At 37.4% G+C, this 19,610-nt stretch overlaps 1 protein-coding gene across 4 annotated transcripts in view; it reads right to left on the reverse strand.

The window, feature by feature from the left end:
- The window catches only part of LOC108698815 (nesprin-2-like), a 194,396-nt gene that overhangs the window by 115,820 nt on the left and 58,966 nt on the right, over nucleotides 1-19,610 (reverse strand). For all 4 annotated transcript variants that reach the window (XM_018230644.2, XM_018230641.2, XM_018230643.2 and 1 more), the window contains exons 22-35: nucleotides 19,013-19,147; nucleotides 17,885-18,043; nucleotides 17,262-17,470; nucleotides 15,408-15,483; nucleotides 15,119-15,204; nucleotides 13,643-13,766; nucleotides 12,880-13,037; nucleotides 12,168-12,285; nucleotides 11,050-11,667; nucleotides 9,891-10,501; nucleotides 8,592-8,762; nucleotides 5,478-5,628; nucleotides 3,486-3,644; nucleotides 2,505-2,666 (exon numbers count right to left, since the gene is read on the reverse strand). In XM_018230644.2, coding sequence (XP_018086133.1) covers nucleotides 2,505-2,666; nucleotides 3,486-3,644; nucleotides 5,478-5,628; nucleotides 8,592-8,762; nucleotides 9,891-10,501; nucleotides 11,050-11,667; nucleotides 12,168-12,285; nucleotides 12,880-13,037; nucleotides 13,643-13,766; nucleotides 15,119-15,204; nucleotides 15,408-15,483; nucleotides 17,262-17,470; nucleotides 17,885-18,043; nucleotides 19,013-19,147 — 2,937 coding nt within the window. The remainder of the gene's footprint in view (nucleotides 1-2,504; nucleotides 2,667-3,485; nucleotides 3,645-5,477; nucleotides 5,629-8,591; nucleotides 8,763-9,890; nucleotides 10,502-11,049; nucleotides 11,668-12,167; nucleotides 12,286-12,879; nucleotides 13,038-13,642; nucleotides 13,767-15,118; nucleotides 15,205-15,407; nucleotides 15,484-17,261; nucleotides 17,471-17,884; nucleotides 18,044-19,012; nucleotides 19,148-19,610) is intronic.

The following is a 19,610-nucleotide window of genomic DNA, read 5'->3' on the forward strand; positions in this document are numbered from 1 at the left end:
TTTGTTACCTCAGTGACACCCTTTAGTACTTGAATGTAAAAAATACAAGACACGTATAACCTTAATGGGACTGCACTCAGCAAAACTATAATGGAAATCGACCTTGGAGTTGTTGTGGATAATACACTTGGCTGTAGCAAGCAATTGCAGTCAGTAGTTTCAATGTCAAACGAGGTCTTGTGTTGTATTAAAAGGGACATAGATTCACGGGAGAAGGGGGTCATTCTTCCACTGTATGCCATACAGTTTTGGTCTCCAGTGCTCAAACTGGATATTATTAAATTACAGAGGGTCCAGAGAAAAGCAACTAAGCTGGTAAAAGATATGGAAAATCTTAGCTATGAGGAAGAACTGGCCAAGTCTGGATTGTTCAAGCTGGAGAAAGAGGCGCTTGAGGGGAGATATGATAACTATGTTTAAATATATAAGGGGATCGTACAATAACCTCTCTTAGGCTTTAATTACCAGTAGGTCCTTTCAGCTGACAAGAGGGCATCCATTCAGATTAGAAAAAAGGAGTTTAAATATTCAGAAGGGTTTTTTTTTACAGTGAGAGCTGTGAAGATGCGGAATTCTCTCCCTGAATCAGTTGTACAGGCTGATACATTTCATAGCTATTAGACCCATTATTTGGCATTGGAAAAAGCTGTGGTTTCCAAACTGCCACTTTGGGGGATTGGAACAAAGGCAGGGCACAGATTGAATGCTAGTTTGGGGGGAAATGCCTTTTGATTTTTTAGTTGCAGCAGACGGCCAAGATATACTTGGAACTATGATTAAATGATCAATATTTTACTATATCTATAACTTTATTATTTTGGGTGGGGGGGGGGACTGAACAAAGTTTTTACCTCTACAGGGGGACTGAACTGAAAAACCACAGGTGTGGAGGGTTGGCTGGTGGTGCCCTAAGACAGCACTAGGGAAACATATTTGTTGCCATGTCAGTTTTGTACGGTAGCTGCTGATACAAATGAATACAATACAAATACTGTTGCTAATTTATTCTTCTCTAGATAACATTATTAAATTTAATTCTAACCCTTGAGTATTAGATGATTTTATAAGTGCGAACGTAACTGGAATTCAGCCCTGAAACACAGTGAGAGCTGTGAAATGAGTTCTCTCCAAAAATCAGTTGTACTGGCTGATACATTAGCTAGCTTTAAGCTATCTAATGTATCATGTAGGATGGCTTTTTAGCAAGTGAGGGGACACAGGGTTATGGATGATAGCTCATAGTACAAGTTTATCCAGGGACTAGTCTGATTACCATCTTGGGGGCAAATTCACTAAGGCGCGAAGCGCCGAACGCTAGCGTTTTTTCGCTAGCGTTCGGCATTTTCGCTACTGCGCATATTCACTAACGAACGATGGCGTAGTTTCGCTAGTGTTACTTCGCAACCTTACGCCAGGCGCATTTTCGCTAGCGACGAAACTACGCAAATTCACTAACTTGCGCAGTGTAGCGAACGCTACCTTTTACGCTAGACTTCCTTCGCCACCTCAGACCTGGCGAAGCGCAATAGAGTAGATAGGGATTGTTTCAAAAAAAGTCAAAATTTTTTCTAAGTCCCAAAAAACGCTGGCGTGTTTTCTACATGATGGCTGATAGGCTGAAAAAGATCGAAATTTTTTTGGGGCTCCCCTTCTTCCCCCCTACTTTTCCTGACTCATGGCAACTTACCTAGACAGTGGGCACATGTGTAGGGCAAAATAAATTTTTTATTTGCAGATTTAAAGGTTTTCTAGGCATTTGTAGTGCAGATACGTGTTCCTCCATTGAAATTTGAATTTCGCGCCGTATGCAAATTAGCCTTCGCTAGCACAACTTACGCAAACTTACGCTACCCCTGTGCGCAACTTCGCATTTTAGTGAATTTGCGGAGCGCTGGCGAAAATTCGCCTGGCGAAGTGCGGCGAAGTAACTTCGATTCTTAGTGAATTTGCCCCTCGGAGTCAGGACGGAATTGTTTCCCCCTCTGCAGTAAATTGGAGAGGCTTCAAATGTGGTTTGTTGCCTTCCTCTGGATCAACTAGCAGTTTTTATATGCTGTAGGCTTAAACGGTTAAACATGATGGTCTTTTTTTCAACCTCACTTACTATTACTATTACTTGTGTGCTGTCAGTTAACACACTAGAATAACATGGCAGAAACATATCCATAGTGTTCCAGTCAACCTGCCTAAAGCCAAGTTATGGAATTGGAGAAATTTGAGCATCCATGTAGATGTACTGATATTAGAAATTACATGGCAGTTTATAAAAAAGTTCACTGAATAAGCAGTGGACCCAGGTGTAGCACACTTAGCCTTCTGCTAACAGAGCAGATGAATGAACTTGTATATATCAGGCAGGAATAGAAAATTAACCACAACCGAAATGGTGAAATATCAAATAGTTTTTGTGAAAATGCAGTGCACAGACTAAACTATGTTCCAAGCAACACAAACGATCTCAGGGTATCTGTCTTTTATGTGTTAAAAGGACCTTGTGGACTTACTTTTAATGATAAAACGTCATCCTTTGTTAGCTCAGAACCTTCACAATATTTGATCTTGCACTCAGCCCACTGGTCAATGTCCTCTGATAACTGAAGGATTTTATTCCATAAGCAGGAAGCACTTTGCAGGTTATCACTATAACTGTCCAACTTCTCATTTACCTGTGAGTAAGACACAAGTGGATATACAGGTACAAATAGTTACAATGAAGTGCAGATGACAATTACTGTTTTGAGTAGAGGAAGGTTCTGCCTTGAACTCATGAAGAAACACCCATTAGTTGGCATTGCCAAAAGCAGTGGTTTCCAAACTGCCACTTTGGGGGATTGGAACAAAGGCAGGGCTCAGACTGAATGCTAGTTAGGAAAATATTTGGGGGAAATGCCTATTTGATCTTTTAGTTGCAGCAGAAGGACTACCTTGATGGCCATTTAGGGAGAGATTCTGGAACAATATTTTGCTATACAGGATATACTTGGAACTATGATTAAATGATCAATATTTTACTATATCTGTAAATTTATTATCTTGGGTGGGGGGGCTGAACAAAGTTTTGACTTCTACAGGGGGACTAAACTGAAAAACCACAGGTGTGGAGGGTTGGCTGGTGGTGCCCTAAGACAGCACTAAGGAGACATATTTGTTGCCTTGTCAGTTTTGTACGGTAGCTGCTGATACAAATACTGCTGCTAATTCATTCTTCTCTAGATAACATTATTACATTTAATCCTAACCCTTGAGTACTAGGCGATTTTTTAAGTGGGAACTTAACTGGAATTCAGCCCTGAAACACAGAATCTACCATGGCAGCACTTTAACTTGCATGTAAATGCTGCAGACTTCATGACTCTTGGGTTAGAAAATGGTTTATTTTCAAAATCCATAATTGTTCACTGAAATGCACCTGGAAGCAATGCTGCTGCTTATGAAATAATGTAAAGCAAATTCTGTCATTTTGAACATTATATAAAGCAACCTACATCCAACCATTTGTCCACAATCATGTGGGATTCATCCTGGAACGGTGGATTTCCACAGCCTTTCATTTTACTAAGGTGGAATTGCAGTTCTTTGCAGATGCTGCTCAGCTCATCAATATCTTCTGAACGTTCAGTAAATTCCTCTTTCACAACCTCAACCTACCAAAAAAAAAGAAATATAAAATGCAATAACAGAAAACAATGAACACAAAATGACCCAAGCATAAAATCATCAAGTTGAATTCAACAAGCCCCTATTTGAAAGTAAACTTCTCATAGGTCACTGTATGTTGTTATGGTTTTATAATGCCTTTACAGCTCAGATACGAAAATTTTTATAATTCTGGAGAAAAGAGCTTATTGAAAAAAAATGATAAGTAGTATTGCACATGATAAGGGGGTAACACAGGTGGTCTCCTGTAATACTGCAGACAGGCAGCCTGGTTTGCATACATTGCCAACACAATGCACGTTCTGGGAACATGCATTGTAATGACCAAGTGCGAGTTCTACCACATAATACAACCCACTGCATCACAGGCTAGATATACGTATTCTGTTCATATCAGGAATTCTTAATCGAGCTCTTAAAAGGTTGGTTCACCTTTAAGTACACTCTAGTATGTTATAGAATGGCCAATTCTAAGCAACTTTTTTCAATTGGTCTTCATTAATTATTTTTAATAGTTTTTGAATTATTTGCCTTCTTCTTCTGACTCTTTCTAGCTTTCAAATGGAAGCCAGTGACCTCATCTAAAAACCAATTGCTCTGTAAAGCTACAAAGGTAAAGACACCCAGGTAAGACACCCTGACTTGTGTAATTTTTTCTTCAAAGTTTTATTTATTGGATTTTACATTTACGCCCAACCATTAACAATTTGACAACATACAGCAGTTGACATTATGCAACATAATCAGGGAGAGTATTTGTACATGGTAATGCGACTAGGTTTTATTATATTGTGATCTTACAAAGTACCTTAAAGCATAATTTCATGTTTTGACAAATGCTATGGTCAAACTTTACAAATAAACTAAACTTTCCCAAGATATCATTGTACTGTCTTTTCTTGGGGGGGTGATATAGGGGGAAGGTGGGGGCTATTCCTTGGGCTATGTGCATTTAGGGTGGCACCAAGGAGGGAAGATGTTCTGTTATCCAAGGGCACCCTATTTTTTTTACATAGATCCTTTTTAACTTCATCACATAGGATCCCATACGTCTTGCATTGAATGTTTAGCTATATTAAGATTAAAAAGTTATGATACAAGACATCAAAAGAAGAGCCCTTCCTAACAACTCCACAGTACAGGAAACTTCTGCATAAGACACAAAAAATGTGACATAACCAAAAGTGACATTTTATTGGCAAACCACAGACACCTTTTCACTGTTAAGAAAATAGCGACATCTGCTGTCGGAGAAAAGAAACTGTCATTTACCTCTAAAATAAACACAGCCTTATTTAGCAAAAAATAAACTAAATGCACATAACTAGGCTCACATTCGTTTACATTCAGTTTTTATATTTAATAAGCATAACTTGCTGATGCTATATAAATAAATAGTGATAATGAAAAAAAGTGTCTACATCTTAGAAAACTAAGTTACAGTAGGCAGAGGCAAAAGAGAGCCCTGTATGTTACACCTGCTATTGACCAAGTAAAAAATACCGTACTGGGATCTCTTTGCACATTGTCCCCTCACTCACTATTTTGTACACCTGTGAGTAAAATTAAAATCTGCCATAGACAACTTGCATGAGCTGTATTCATTTTGCAGCAAGCTTTAGCATGTGCAATTAGTATGGAACTCTGGATAAATATGTGCATTGTGGGGAATAACATGGCTAAATGTGCTGATTGTTTCCACTTAGCGATAAGTAAAAGATGTCCACATTCTCTTATTGAGTTATAAGTATATATCCCTATGTTAAGTATATATCTATATATATATTGGGTTAAGGTAGAAGGCTATTTATCACCCTTACCTCATTGAGCTTCTTTTGAACATTTTCTTTTCCCATGTAGGATGATTGTTGTGCCACTGTGATTTCCCCTTTATGAATTAAAGATGACAACGTTGCTTTGCATTTCTGAAATTTGCGCAGGAGTTCCATTACCTTCTCACACTGCTCTTTGCTGAAAAGGAAAATATTTATTTTTGTTGTGAGATGACTTGCTAGTGACATAGTGAAGCATTTTATTCATTGGCATAATCTCATTAACTCATTTATATGCAAACAACATAAAATTGAACTGTAGTAGGGAATAGAAGCTCTGTAAATATAAACTTGCTCTACAGAATATTAAGCATGAACAAGAGATTCCTGTAGTGTCTGTATTCTAGAACAGCTGGTATATAAACACAAATAAAACACAATAATATGCCTCAATATGCCTCAGCATTACAATATGAAGGATAATCCAGACTGAGTATATGCTAGAATTGACAAATAACCCCGCAAGACCAAGTTGGTAGCTTGTTGAACTGTGTATGGGGCCAAACTTATGGCTTGTCCAAGGATCAGCCACATATATATAGGGCAGGTTTAAAAATCATGCCAAGGAATCACATCTGCCCATTGATGTGCTCCTCTACCAATGGATCTGCATATTCCCCTTTTATGATCCAATAATTCGTCCTGGACCAAACTATCGGCCCTGTATGACACAGCACATGGGTGACCACATTAGGTAAACATCTTGCTGTGTATGGCAAGCTTTAGCTCTACACTAGTCAATTGTGTCTCTTGAGTAGTCACAGTGGTGTTACAAGGAAGCCCTAATGCTAAGGTATCTAAGCATCGCACACATTGTTAAGAACTGGGAATTAGAAGGAAAACCACTACTTAATAATTATTAATCATATCTATCACATTATGTAATTCCACCACTAAATCTTTTTATATGAACTTACCCATGTAAACAGCCAACACAGTTTTTCAGCAATTAAAATTTTAAACATTTAATATTTAAATCACATTTCTCTCTTTTAACAGGGCAATATACCCTCTTTTCAACATAAGCTCAGTCAATAGGGCTTGTGCCTAATGTTTTATTTACAAAAAAATCTATAGTTTTTGTTATTTTTGATTTAAAGAGGGAAATTTAAGCTACTACATGTTTAGTCTTTGCAAGGTAGATAATGGCAAAACTAGAAGAGGGCTTCCTCTCCACCTGCAATACCAAGCCTTTGACATACCTCTGCTATATAGATGACATATTCATAATCTGGACATGTACTGAACAAGAACTTATTCAGTTTCACAAACAGTTTCAAGACTTTCATCCAACTATCAATTTGAAAATGAGCTTCTCTCCCACTCAAATCCACTTTCTGGACACAACCATTCACATCAGGGAAAATACTATTCAAACCAACATATATCGAAAGCCAACGGACAAACCATCATATCTAATGTATGACAGCTTTCACCCTGACCACACTAAACACTCAATAATCTACAACCAGGCTTTACGATATATGCTTGGACACCGCTGAAAGGAACCACCACCACAAAGCACTCAAAGCAGACTTCATGCAGCCACCAGGATTCCCAGAAGTCACCTTCAACAATATAAACAAAAACCTGAAATAAATCAGGTTCCCCTAGTGGTCACATACAATCCACAACTAAGGACCCTCAGAAAAATAGTCAGAGATCTACAAGATACACTTCATAAGGACGAGAGGCTCAAAAGCATATTCCCAGACCCACCACTCTTAGCATTCAGACAGCCTCACAACCTAAAGTCACTAATAACAAGAAGTGCCGTATTGCACCCCATGGTACCCATGACTAAGCACCCTGAGGGGTGTGAAACGCGTAGGGTGGATGGAGATGGAGCTAATATTTTAATTTTTCTACTAATAAATTTATCTTTTAACTGAATATCTCTGGTCTTGTGGATCCGTATGAGTGCCGGTCAGCCCTGCTTCTTTATCTTCTGCTGTACCGCTCCCTGAAGCTGGGGGTCTGGGGCTGGTGCACCTGGACCACCTTCACTGTTCAGTGAGTTACTTACTTATAACTAATTCTGGAGCACCTTGTCCTCCTTTAACCTTATTGCACCCCACCAAAGATGGAACATATCCCTGTTGCAAAAAACAATGCAAAACCTGCCCACATATCCTGACTTCAGACAAAATACCAATTCCGGACACATAAGAGGAATACAGCATCCATGGTCACTACAACTGTTCTTCTTCCAATTTGGTGTACTTATAACAATGCACTAAATGCATAACAGGGAGACTATACATAGGAAAGACTGGGCAAAGTCTGAGAAAGAGAAATACACACCACCGATTCACTATAACTAATAAAAAACTGGACACACCAATAGGAAATCATTTCAATAGCCCTCATCACTCCATAAAGGATTTAAGAATTTTGGTTCTTTAGGGCAATTTTAAAACAGATAATGAAAGAAAAGTGTGGGAATACAAATTAATGGAAACTTTCAATTCTCTGAAGAATAGACTAAACCTGGGCCTTGGATTTAGGGCTAATTATGTGGACTAAGAAAGGACTGCACCAGGTCAGAAATACCAACATGTCTGGATATGGACTAAGAGATCATATGGAATTCCTTTGATTCTACACTCCAATAATTCAGCCCTAATTTATACTCAGCCTCTTTGACCCACATTATCTTGTACCTTATCTGTTTGTCTCTTGCATATCCCCTTGTAAATGACTTTGCACATCACACATAGATTGATATTCCTTTTTGTTGGTCATTTGACCTATGAGCTGAATGCTGTATATATACCAGAGAACACCACAGCTTCGTTGTAATCAGCTTGAAAAAGGAACTAAAATGTTCTGAAAGCTTGCTATGATTATATTAGTTATCCAAAAAAGGTATCACCTTTATACCACTTTTGTTATTTTTTTTTTATTTCAAAAGGGTTGCCCTGTAACAAGGTAGATAATAAGATTAATACTATACAACATTTTCTCTTGCTCTTTGATTATGAATGTTTTGTGAGCAGGAGTCCATTATGTAGTGTGATTAACTGTGCACTGGCAATCTAATTATCAGGTTACATGGCTCAGAAGGTATAACTGTATATTATGCCATGAGTAATATCTTACCAGTATATGATATATTGCCTTGTATCCTCCCATAAAATCTCTGATTCTTCATCTCCTATGAAATCTTTTCCTTGTGCAATTTGCAGAAGTTCTGTTAGTCCTTCAGAAATATTTCTTTTCTCATTAACATGTGAATCCAATTCCTTTTCCAGGTCATTCAAATGTTTCAATCTATAGTTAGATACAGATAAAATGCATTAACTGAATGTTGACAAAAATATTAATATTTATCTTTCACTAATTACTACAGTGAAACTGCCAGATTAAAAGAAGTAACTTGATTTACATTTGGGTGCATCAGGCATCAATGATATGATATGCCAGGCTGTTTCTTTGCTTGTGTAGAAATGCAGTCAGAGAAAACGCCAATCCTTGCTGCTTTGTTTTAGTGGACTGACAGGCAGAGTTCTGGTGTATGTGGATTTTGGTGCAAAAATGCACACTTCTGTATTTCTGCACTGAAATCTGCTCTGTGTGTACTCATAGACTGTACATGCCAGTGCACTAACAGCAAGCAGCATATAGAATTAGATCGAACTGGTTCGGCTTTTTCTCCATCTGCATTCCTAAGCAAGCAGAGAAACAGCCAAGATAGTCATTGACCTTAAGTTTAAAACACAGACCTAATTACTACATTTTCTTACTGTCTTTTGTTTAATTCCTGGTCCGTGTGCTTTTATCTCTGGCTGACTTGCGACAGCCTTCCTTATCACATTCCATGACCATCCATCCTACTGTGATACAATCCCCTTAAAGGCGAAACTCCAGAGCAGGTGTGAACGCTAAACCTTTGCTTAGCAATAATGAGCAATGTAATATTTGCCAGCGAATGATTTTACATTGCAAGCTGTGCTAAATATTTGCAAAAAAATGAACAGAATGTAATAGGCTGCTCTGCCATTAACAAGAAAAATGTGCATTAACTTAAAGGAACAGTAACGTCAAAAAATATAAGTGTTTTAAAGGAATTAAAATATAATGCAGTGTTGCCCTGCACTGGTAAAACTGCTGTGTTTGCTTAATCAATGCTACTATTGTTTATATAAATAAGCTGCTGTGTAGCCATGGGGGCAGCCATTCAAAGAAGAAAAGACTCAGGTTACACGGCAGATAGCAAATAAGCTAAGTATAAGGTACTAACCCATTTGTCTACAAGACAGAGCTTCATATTCAGTTATTGTATTGATCCCAGTTTTTTCTGTTATCGTATTGTTTTATTGAGCAGTGCTGTGTACACAAGTAGTGATAAATAAATATATCCAAACATACAGATAATTATAAAATACATGTAACAAATACCTTTGCTTTACAGAATGTATTGTTGGATCACTTAAACCAATTTGATCAACTTTGTCATAAATGTCTTGGACACATTTGCAGAGCTCCTTTTGTCTAACAGCTAGCTTCTCTAGGTCTTCTCTCCACTGCAGGTTTCTGAGCTCTTGCAGAATATTTTCCTTTGCACTCTCAACTCTCTCCGAGAAGCCAGCTATCAGGAGCTGGCAGGATGTTTTTCCTCCACTTTCTGGATCCTCTAAATAGACGCCTGCCATTTCCAGAGAACCATCAAGCAGCTGAGCTTCTTTCTCCAGTTGATAAATTTTTTTTTCCAAGACTGTCAGATTAGTCTGCTTGTCTTGTAAGGCTGTTCTGTCCCTTTCCATCACTATAAACTGCTCTTCGATATTTAACTTGGTTGTCTTCAGCGAAAAAAGGAACCTTTTCAAGGCTTTCAGTGCAGTCTCTCGTTCTTTCACATCTTTATTTGTTTCCTTTAAGTTTGCTTTGAAGTCATGGAGAGTAGAGTGAAATTCTTGTAAATCTGCAGGGCTCAGGTCTTCATTTAACTCGGCAGATGCTTGCAAATCTTCACATTTCCGAATTTCATCTACAACGGAGCTCTTAACATCCTACAGAGAATTTTGAAATCAAGAAACAAGAATTAGGCTAGAAATGTCAAACTTTTTGTTTGTTTGTTATGCCAAGCTGTAAGGCTTGTGGAAAATGGAAGTAAGTTGCCCCCTGTAGCTACAGTTAGGTAGTCCTTCACCCTCTTCAACCAAGTTTCCAAGTAAGTGACAACCTCTGTTCTATATCACTGCTTGATCAAAATGTTAAAATACTATATTGTGAGATGAGAGATTTGGGCCTTAGTGATAAATATTTTAAATAGCATACAATAATAAAGTAGTGGGTAATTATCTTTTGCTTTATTGGTTCTGTGTTACTTGCGAGTGAAAACCCTTTGTAAAATGTTGTAGTCACTGTGGCTGAAGGCAAATAACTACTTGAGTATTTAGCCTCACTATAAACTACAGTGGAGAGAAGTAGTGTAGCGGTATATGTTCAGCAAGTGGGGTCCAAATCAAGTTTAATCCAAATCAAAGGTATTAATATGACCAATAATAGTGTGGTTAAATTTCATTTTTAAGTTGTATAGCAAAATAAGATTCTGTACCTTTATTTCCTGCAATACTGAATCCATATTTAATAAAGTGATCTGCTGCATGGTTTGGTCCTCAGATAGCTGGCTGGTTTCACATTTCAAAGCAACTTCGTTTTGAACTGGCAAAACAACATCAGCCCCTGTCCCAACTCTCTGATGCAGGTTGCTGAGCTCTTGAAGAACAGCTTGTTTTGCACTTTCAACTTTATCTGGAAAACCAGCAATCAGCTTCTGGCAGGAGGTGTCGCCTCCATGTTCTGGATCTTCTAGAGAGATCTCTACCTCTTGGAGACGGCCATCTAGCTGTAGAGCTTCTTGATTCAAGTGGCAGATTTCATTTTCCAAAGCGGTAAGATTTTTCTGTTTTTCTTCTAGTGCTGCTTTGTCCCTTCCCCATACATTGGCTTGTGCAACTATGGAAACTTTAGTTGCCTCAAGGGAAGAAAAGAACCTTTCCAAGGCTTTTAGAATGGCCTCCTTTTCCCTCATGGTTTCACAAGTCGCTTCTAGTTCTGTCTTAATTGACTGTACTGCTTCCAGTGCTACATGGTTCAGTTGTTTCCCACTCTCTGAAGCAGACTCCAAAATGTCAAATTTTTGGAGATGATCTTCAACAGCATCCCTAGCATCCTGTTGGAAAGGCAAAGGATACTTTTCATTTATAGATACAAAAACCCATATTGCACAGGTATCTGGATAAGTCTAGTTAGTAAGATTTATAAAAGTAGAAATGAGAAACAAATACAAATCCCTCCGTATTTTATATCAAGTCAACAGCCAAAGATAAGAATCAGCAGCTGAGTCTACTGTGTGCGTAGATTAAACTATAACTCTTGTTATCTGCCATCTAACAGTAAATGTACATTTATAAATATTATTCATTTTGTGTAACAATTTGTAAAATTGTGTCTAGAAGTATTAAACATATAACTAACCACAAACATAAACATGAGACAAAAACAAGTTGAAACTGAACCATAAAAATTATTTTATGCCAGTGACTGATGGGTTAATATGATTTGAAGTCAGTTAACTTAAATACTTTCAGAGAGAGATGGTGTGATTTGACTAATTACTTTGCTGTCTGTATCAAACAATGAAATTCTAAGTTAAAACTGAATTGTACTTACCTTTAATTCTTGACAAGCAGAGTCTATATTTGACAGGGTGAACTTCTCCAGCTCCTCATCTGATTTATTTGATTGCATTGGCAGCAGAACATTTAATGTGACAGATAATAACTGGACGCTGTTTAAAGAAACAAGAAAAGTGCTACTCAAACTCCTACACATTTCAGTTTATCGCTAGGTGGAATGGTACAATCCCTTATGATAGAAAATTATTATTTTCAACAAGCATTATAAAGAACCAACATATTGCATAGCACGTGTGCTTCAGTGTTTAGAATAGTAATTTTGGTTGAAAAAACATACATAAAGCTCAACCTTTTGGTCTAAGTAAAACCTGCCTAACTGCTGACAAAGAAACTTTGTCCTATGTTTTGAAGTTCATGAAAGAAAATGTTACTGTTATCTTAATAATGGTCCTAATGTGGACCGAAACGTTGGACAAAAGTGGTATGTGAGATAAAGAGTTTTTTGTTTTAAACTGAATACAAGAGAGTGCTAGACGTGAACCTCAACAAATTGTTTCGAGACGAGTGCGGACACATTGACTTTGATATATCTATATGTAAAGTAAATATGAGCAATATTACATTTTGGCGAAAAAGACTAAGAAAACATTGGCACTGGAAGAAGAGTGACAAATTTCCAATAAAAGCCTACAAATAACTGTTCCTAAAATAATAGTAAGAGATTGCTGTTTTTGCATTGTTCATACCTGCTCTGCAATTCCTCTTTCAAGGTTTCCATGTTAGACTGAAGTTCAGCTCTTTTTTCATTTAATATACTGGTTTGTGGAATATCCAGCAGCTTCTCTGCATCACAAGACAATGTTTCAAAGCGTCTCCAGTATATGTTAGCTTGGAACTGTAATATCTGCAATACAGTTATAGACAAGAGCAATTTGAACACTCACTGCTGCCAAAGGCCTAAGACAAGGTTGCCTATTGCACAAAATACTTGAAATGATTGGTGCCTTAATATTTTGCCATCAGTTCTAGGAACATATAAGGGGGTTTATATAGATCAAGCTGACAACAGCATCTTTGTCATATTTTCAACAGATTCTATTTGTTGAAGCTATTTTTTGATGCCCTAGAATTATTTTGGAGTCAACTAATTCAAAATTGTGCAGTCATCATAGTTATCCCTACCTGATGTCTTTTTCTGGACTACTTGCTCAATAGACTAATCAGGTAGCTCTGCATGTTTTGTCATGGTAGACAACTGGCCAACTAGACCTTTCCAGCAATTTATATGTCTTAGTTTCTATGACATAGTTAATACAAGTTCCCCAGATGACTGAGCTGGTCCTGTAAGCTTTACAAAGTATTTTATTACATCCCACAGACAAGAGTGGCATCTTTATGTGCTGTATTAATATTGCTAAAAAAATATTTTATTTGCCCATACTGGCTTTTAAAATTTGGAAAATTATATTGTATTGAGCAGAGATAATTATCCAGTAGACTATACTGTACCTCAAGTTCATGAAGTCTAGTATGAAGAGAGGACAAATCTTGGCCATCCATGAAATTATCAGCAGTTATAGTCTTTCTGCAGCTATGCAAGAACTGTTCTAGTTTAGACTTTTCTTGATCATATCTGAAAAAGCAACACAGATAAAAATAAACATTCATGCTTTATCCAAGTATATGGCTAAATGTAATCCATTTAATTTGAATAGAAGCCAACAAATGTATGTTTTCTGGAAAAACTTAGGTTGATAAAAAAATGACACAAAAATATTATCTATGCCAAACACATCAGTGGTGTAATTGTTATTTCTATCATTCTGCATTCTATATAGAGCCGAGCCACATAGAACAGTGGCAAAGTCATCTTTGCAATTGTTCTATGCCAGGTGCAAGCTTAAAGGAAACCTAGTCGGCGCAAACCCCCCCTCTCCCGTTTGTTGCCCACCCTCCCTCCTCCCCCATAGCCTACCCGTCCCGCTGGGCAAATGCCCCTAACTTGTTACTTACCCTTCTGTGCAGGTCCAGTCCAGGGAGTTCACAGACGACATCTTCTTCCACACGATCTTCTTCCTGCTTTCAACGCCGCATGCGCAGTAGGATCATTTCGCCGGTACGATCTACTGCGCATTCGCATGACTTTTGGCGCATGCGCAGTAGATCCGTAGCGGCAAAATGATCCTACTGCGCATGCGCCAAAACGCCGTTCACAGCAGGAAGAAGATCGCGTGGAAGAAGATGTCATCTGTGAACTCCCTGGACTGGACCTGCGCAGAAGGGTAAGTAACAAGTTAGGGGCTTTTGCCCAGCGGGACGGGTAGGCCAGGGGGGAGGAGGGAGGGTGGGCAACAAACGGGAGGGGGGGTGGGGGATATATACAACTAATCTGTCAGCAATAAGATTAATAAAAATGTTATTTAGCTATCTTACAAGGAAGCTATAGGTATGGGATCTGATATTTGGAAACCCATTATCCAGAAAGCTCTGAATTACAGCAAGGCTGTCTCCCATAGGCTCCATTAAAATCAAATAATCCAAATTTTTAAAACTTATTACCTTATTCTCTTGTACTTGTACTTGACCCTAAGATATAGTCAGTATTGGAAGCAAAATCAGCTTATTGGATTTATTTAATGTTTTACATGATTTTCTAGTAGATTTAAGGTATGGAGATTCAAATTACGGAAAGATCCATTATCCGGAAACCCCAGGCCCCGAGCATTCTGGATAACAGGTCCCATACCTGTACTATAAATACACAAGTGTGTACTATTGTTCTGTACATGAACAGATCTTATTGTTTGTTTGAGCCAAACCAACCACAATTTTTATACTTGGACAGTAAATATGAAACAAGGATGTCTTAGACACACCCATTCTATTAATTGTACAAAAGCTTGTATCTTACAACAATGGCTATATGTGTATAATCAGATTTAGAATGCTATTGGTACAATTGTAAGGTCAGCAATATAAATTTACCTCTGTAACACCAAACTTAAATTAGCATTGTTTTCTTCATAAGGAATCCAACCACCATTATGATGCTCAAGGACAGCCTCTCCAATCTAACAAAAAAGTTAGAAAAAAAAATAACAGAAACATAACAGAGATGTTTTATAAAGTTTAATGTTCATCTGTGCAAATAACTCATTTTAATGACACAGCAGCAGAAGGCTTAATTATGAATGTTATAATAAACAACATGAAGAAAAGGGTAAACCATAATAACTGAGACAGGATAGTAGACCCTTGTTTCACAGTACACTACCTCTTGGGGCATGTAGGCACCAGCAGACTTGCTAGTTTCAGATTTCAATCCATTTTCCAAACCAACTGAATTATTCCTGCAAAATAAAACAAAAGTTATGTTATTCTCTTAACTGCATTTTAAAACATACTGTATATGATGTCAATTCCTGCCCATCCAGCAGATGTCAGTAATAAGCTGGTTTGGCAAATCTACAACAAATCTGTTTGCTTCTCACCTAATATTAGCCCAGAGTGTTACATACGAAATTATTGCATTGATCCTTCTGGTATTCAAGGGGTATAATGCAATACCACTGAAAGTGGTACTTAACCTTATAATGTCAATATATAAAATATCACATTGGACAACTCTATGGAGGTTATTTATTGAACTCAATTTTTTTGTGGTCAAGGTTTTTTGGGCAAAAGCTCAAATTTTTAGGGGGAAAAAACTAAAATTATTCGAGATTTATTATACCCTGAAGCTGCAAAATGTCTAAATCCGAAAATCCGCCATCTCGAACCTGTTGAGGTCATGTATAAATCAATGGGAGATGTCCCATTTACAATTTGAAGATACTGTGATCTGCACTAGGTTTTGTCTAACAATCTAAAAAATAAAAACCAGATGACCCGACAAGATCTAGAGATTTGGGCACCAAATCCGAAAAATTTGTACGATTCGCTCAATTTTATCGGGTTTTTTCCCGATCCGACTTTTTCGAGATATTTTATTGATAAATAAGATAAATTCATGGATGGGAGTTTTGTCTAGTTGGTTTAATAAAAATATGAGATAAAGTTTTAGTAAATAACCCCTAGGGATGCACTGAATCCAGGATTCGGTTTGGGATTCGGCCAGGATTCGGCCTTTTTCAGCAGGATTCGGATTTGACCAAATCCTTCTGCCCGGCGGAACCGAATCCTAGGGACGGGGAGGGAAATTGCGTGACTTTTTGTCACAAAACAAGGAAGTAGAAAATGTTTTCCCTTTCCCACCCCTAATTTACAAGTGCAAATTAGGATTCGGATTCGGTTCGGTATTTGGCGGAATCTTTCGAGAAGGAATTGGGGGTTCGGCCGAATCCAAAATAGTGGATTCGGTGCATCCCTAATAACCCCCTATGTGTGCGAGAATGGCCTTGCATTATGCTTCCTCTTGTGACTGACAGTTACTGCATATGAAATGAGACCCTGGAAAAATAATACAATTGGCAAAGCCTATCCACAGGACCCAAAAACATGCATTCTGCAAACATATTATTGGGTGGTAACAGTTAATACACCTATGAAAATGTTACCGTTATATTCTCAGTTTACCACAAAATACTATTAGGTAGTTTTCTATACTATTATCATTATTATGCTATTATTATATTATTATGCTATGCCCAACCCACACTACAAGTTACCTGTAGGCCAAAGATGCAACAATCATATATTATATTATAATAAGTTTATTATAAGATATATATATATATAATACACAAGAGCCATGAATATCCTGTAAATGATATCCTTATAAATGGTGCTTAGTGATGTAATTTCTGTCACATAACTCACTAAAATTTGTGTATTATAATAAATAAAGTACCCCCTGATGCAAAATATGAGGATATTAGAAGTCACCTCGGGGTTCCATGACCTGTATAAAAACAACCAAACATTACGCCTTGCTGATTTTTCCTCAGTGTTAAACACTTCAGTTACAATTATTTCAATTCACATTGCTTGTTTTATAGTGATTCCCACAAGAAGGTATTCACATAATGAATGCAAACACCAATTTAAGTGACTTATGCAATAACTTTGTATTTTAAAGAGATTAATGCAACAATTATGTCATTGCAACCTGACACAATACCAAACGTACTCATTCTTTGTCATTCCATGGGGAGTGAGCAAATGAAGATAAATATTCCCAGAGCGCTTTTCTATCTCAGCTTTCTTCCTTACACACTCGGAAATGATTGCTTGCGCTGCAGAATTATCTTCTGTGTTCCTGGGGGTAGCCAGTAGCAACTTCATGGCTTGTAAACATCTGCACAGCTGGCTCAGACAGCCATCCTCAGAGAACACCCTCTGTGTGTGTACATAAAGTAGGGGGATTACTGTGTGTGAAAACAAGTTCTTTGCACATAAGCTTTTACACATATAAAGACCAATTAAAAGCTGACACATTAGCTGAACAATTCTGCATACTGCACTAGAATATCATTTCGTTCTAAGGCAGACGCAAAATAAAATAGTACAACATAACCTGATCTAAAACAGAGCAGAGCTTCGAGCTTCTGTCGGCTAAAAATGTCACTGAAAGCTTTAAAAGAAACTTCTTCACTTCCAGCCTATCATTGGGGCTATTGGCTAAAAGAAACAGTACAATAATGAGGTGGCCATACCATATTAATACCATAATATACATCAGCAAACAGAGTAGCACCAACACATGCAGCAGAGTTTACAGTTTGCAGAGCTTATATATTTTATTAATGGCACCTTATGTTGCCTAATAAGATCCTCTCTGTCCCCAAGGTCAACATGTTCCTCTTCAAATCTGAGCTTCTCTTCTGCTTCACAAAACAGATCATCAAATTTCTTTTTCTCTAAATGCAGTTTTAATCGGAATACATATGACTCCATTTCAGTATGAATAATCTGGAGAGGGGAGAGGCAGAAGCAAATAGGTCAGTGGCAGGACAATATTTACAGTTTACTGCCCACAAAGATGAAAACAGAAATACTAAATCTCTGCATAAATATGTTGCTAATCATATGCATGTGACAATCCTATGGATAATCCTATCCTATGTAAACTGCTGGCACAACTTGTGTGAAACAAGTGCACAGCCCCAAACTCAGTCCCATTAATTGTCTTTCAATTTAATTTTCCTTGCGCTTCTCACACAACCTGCAATTTTTTTTTATGGCTATGAATGTGTAGAAAGATACTTGGCTTCAAGCATATTAAAGATTCACGTTTGTCTTTCAGTCTCCTTTTACATCCATTGTAATATTTTTTTCATATTAAATATGCCTTAAAACTTTATTTTTTAATTTATTTGCCAGAAAATGTAAATGTAAACACAAATGTGTGGTTACATTTATATCTCATTATTTTGATTGTTTTTAAAGTTTATTGGAACCAAATCTTGCAGACATTTTGATTAGAAAATACATACATAAATGCCCTCTTTTTGATTATAGCATCCATACTGATATTGGAAAGACTCAAACTGCATTCACACAGATCTGTCATTTACTGGGAGCTGTACTGTAGTTCAACAATGTCTGGAGAGCTAAGGGTTGGAAACCAATTCTTAATTTTTAATGTATCTGAATTAATGGTCATGTAAGCTAAGTCAACCAATGAAGTAGAATTCGCCATCTATCTGATTGAAGAGTCACCTTTAAGACCAGGTAGTGGATGTTTTTGTTAGCAGGCAGTAAATATTGGGCTGGTACTGCTATAAGCTGTATGTGGTGGGACCTCAGATAAAACTATATAATAGTTGACAATTAACCTACTACATTTCCATGGTGTTAGCCCTGGCCATGCTATGACTAATATTTATATATTTACTGAACATTTCACAGCAAAAGCAAATCCAGCTGACATTTACTCACCTTCCACTGACTCCGAAGGTCTACACTTACTTTATCCACTGCTGACTTTTCCTGGGAAGCGGAAATGCTTTTCATTTGATCAGCCACTTTCAAAAAATCATCAAGATTCTCATTGTCAAACCTGTCCAGTGTATTCTTTAACAGAAACACAAACCAGACTGTAAGTGATTACTGATAATTTGCCACTGTATTTGTCTACAGACTAAGGCTAATGACACACAAGCCCTCTGGCAGAGAATATAATTCAGCAGAAATGAATTTAAATTGCAAGTAGATATCTCTCATGGAAATTAACCAATAATCGTGCAGTTAAAAATGTACAAATTTAGACAAAAAGACTCAAATCAGGTATATATGCCAATAAGTAATAATGGACCAAGTGCATTGGGGTGTCCTCAAACTTCCTAATTAGATTATATTCACACATAAATTGGGACTCAGCAGATCCAACAGAGGGATCCCTCTTTCTAGATGCAGCGCTGCTTGTTTTTAAGTTTGTTTTAATCTGAGTACTCATGGCATGGTGGTTAATAAATATTGCTTTTTATTTTATCTTTTGAGTGATTATTATAACACTACAGTATATCTTTGGACAAGT

Source organism: Xenopus laevis, chromosome 8L (genome assembly GCF_017654675.1).
Source record: "Xenopus laevis strain J_2021 chromosome 8L, Xenopus_laevis_v10.1, whole genome shotgun sequence".
Taxonomy (NCBI): Eukaryota; Metazoa; Chordata; class Amphibia; order Anura; family Pipidae; genus Xenopus; species Xenopus laevis.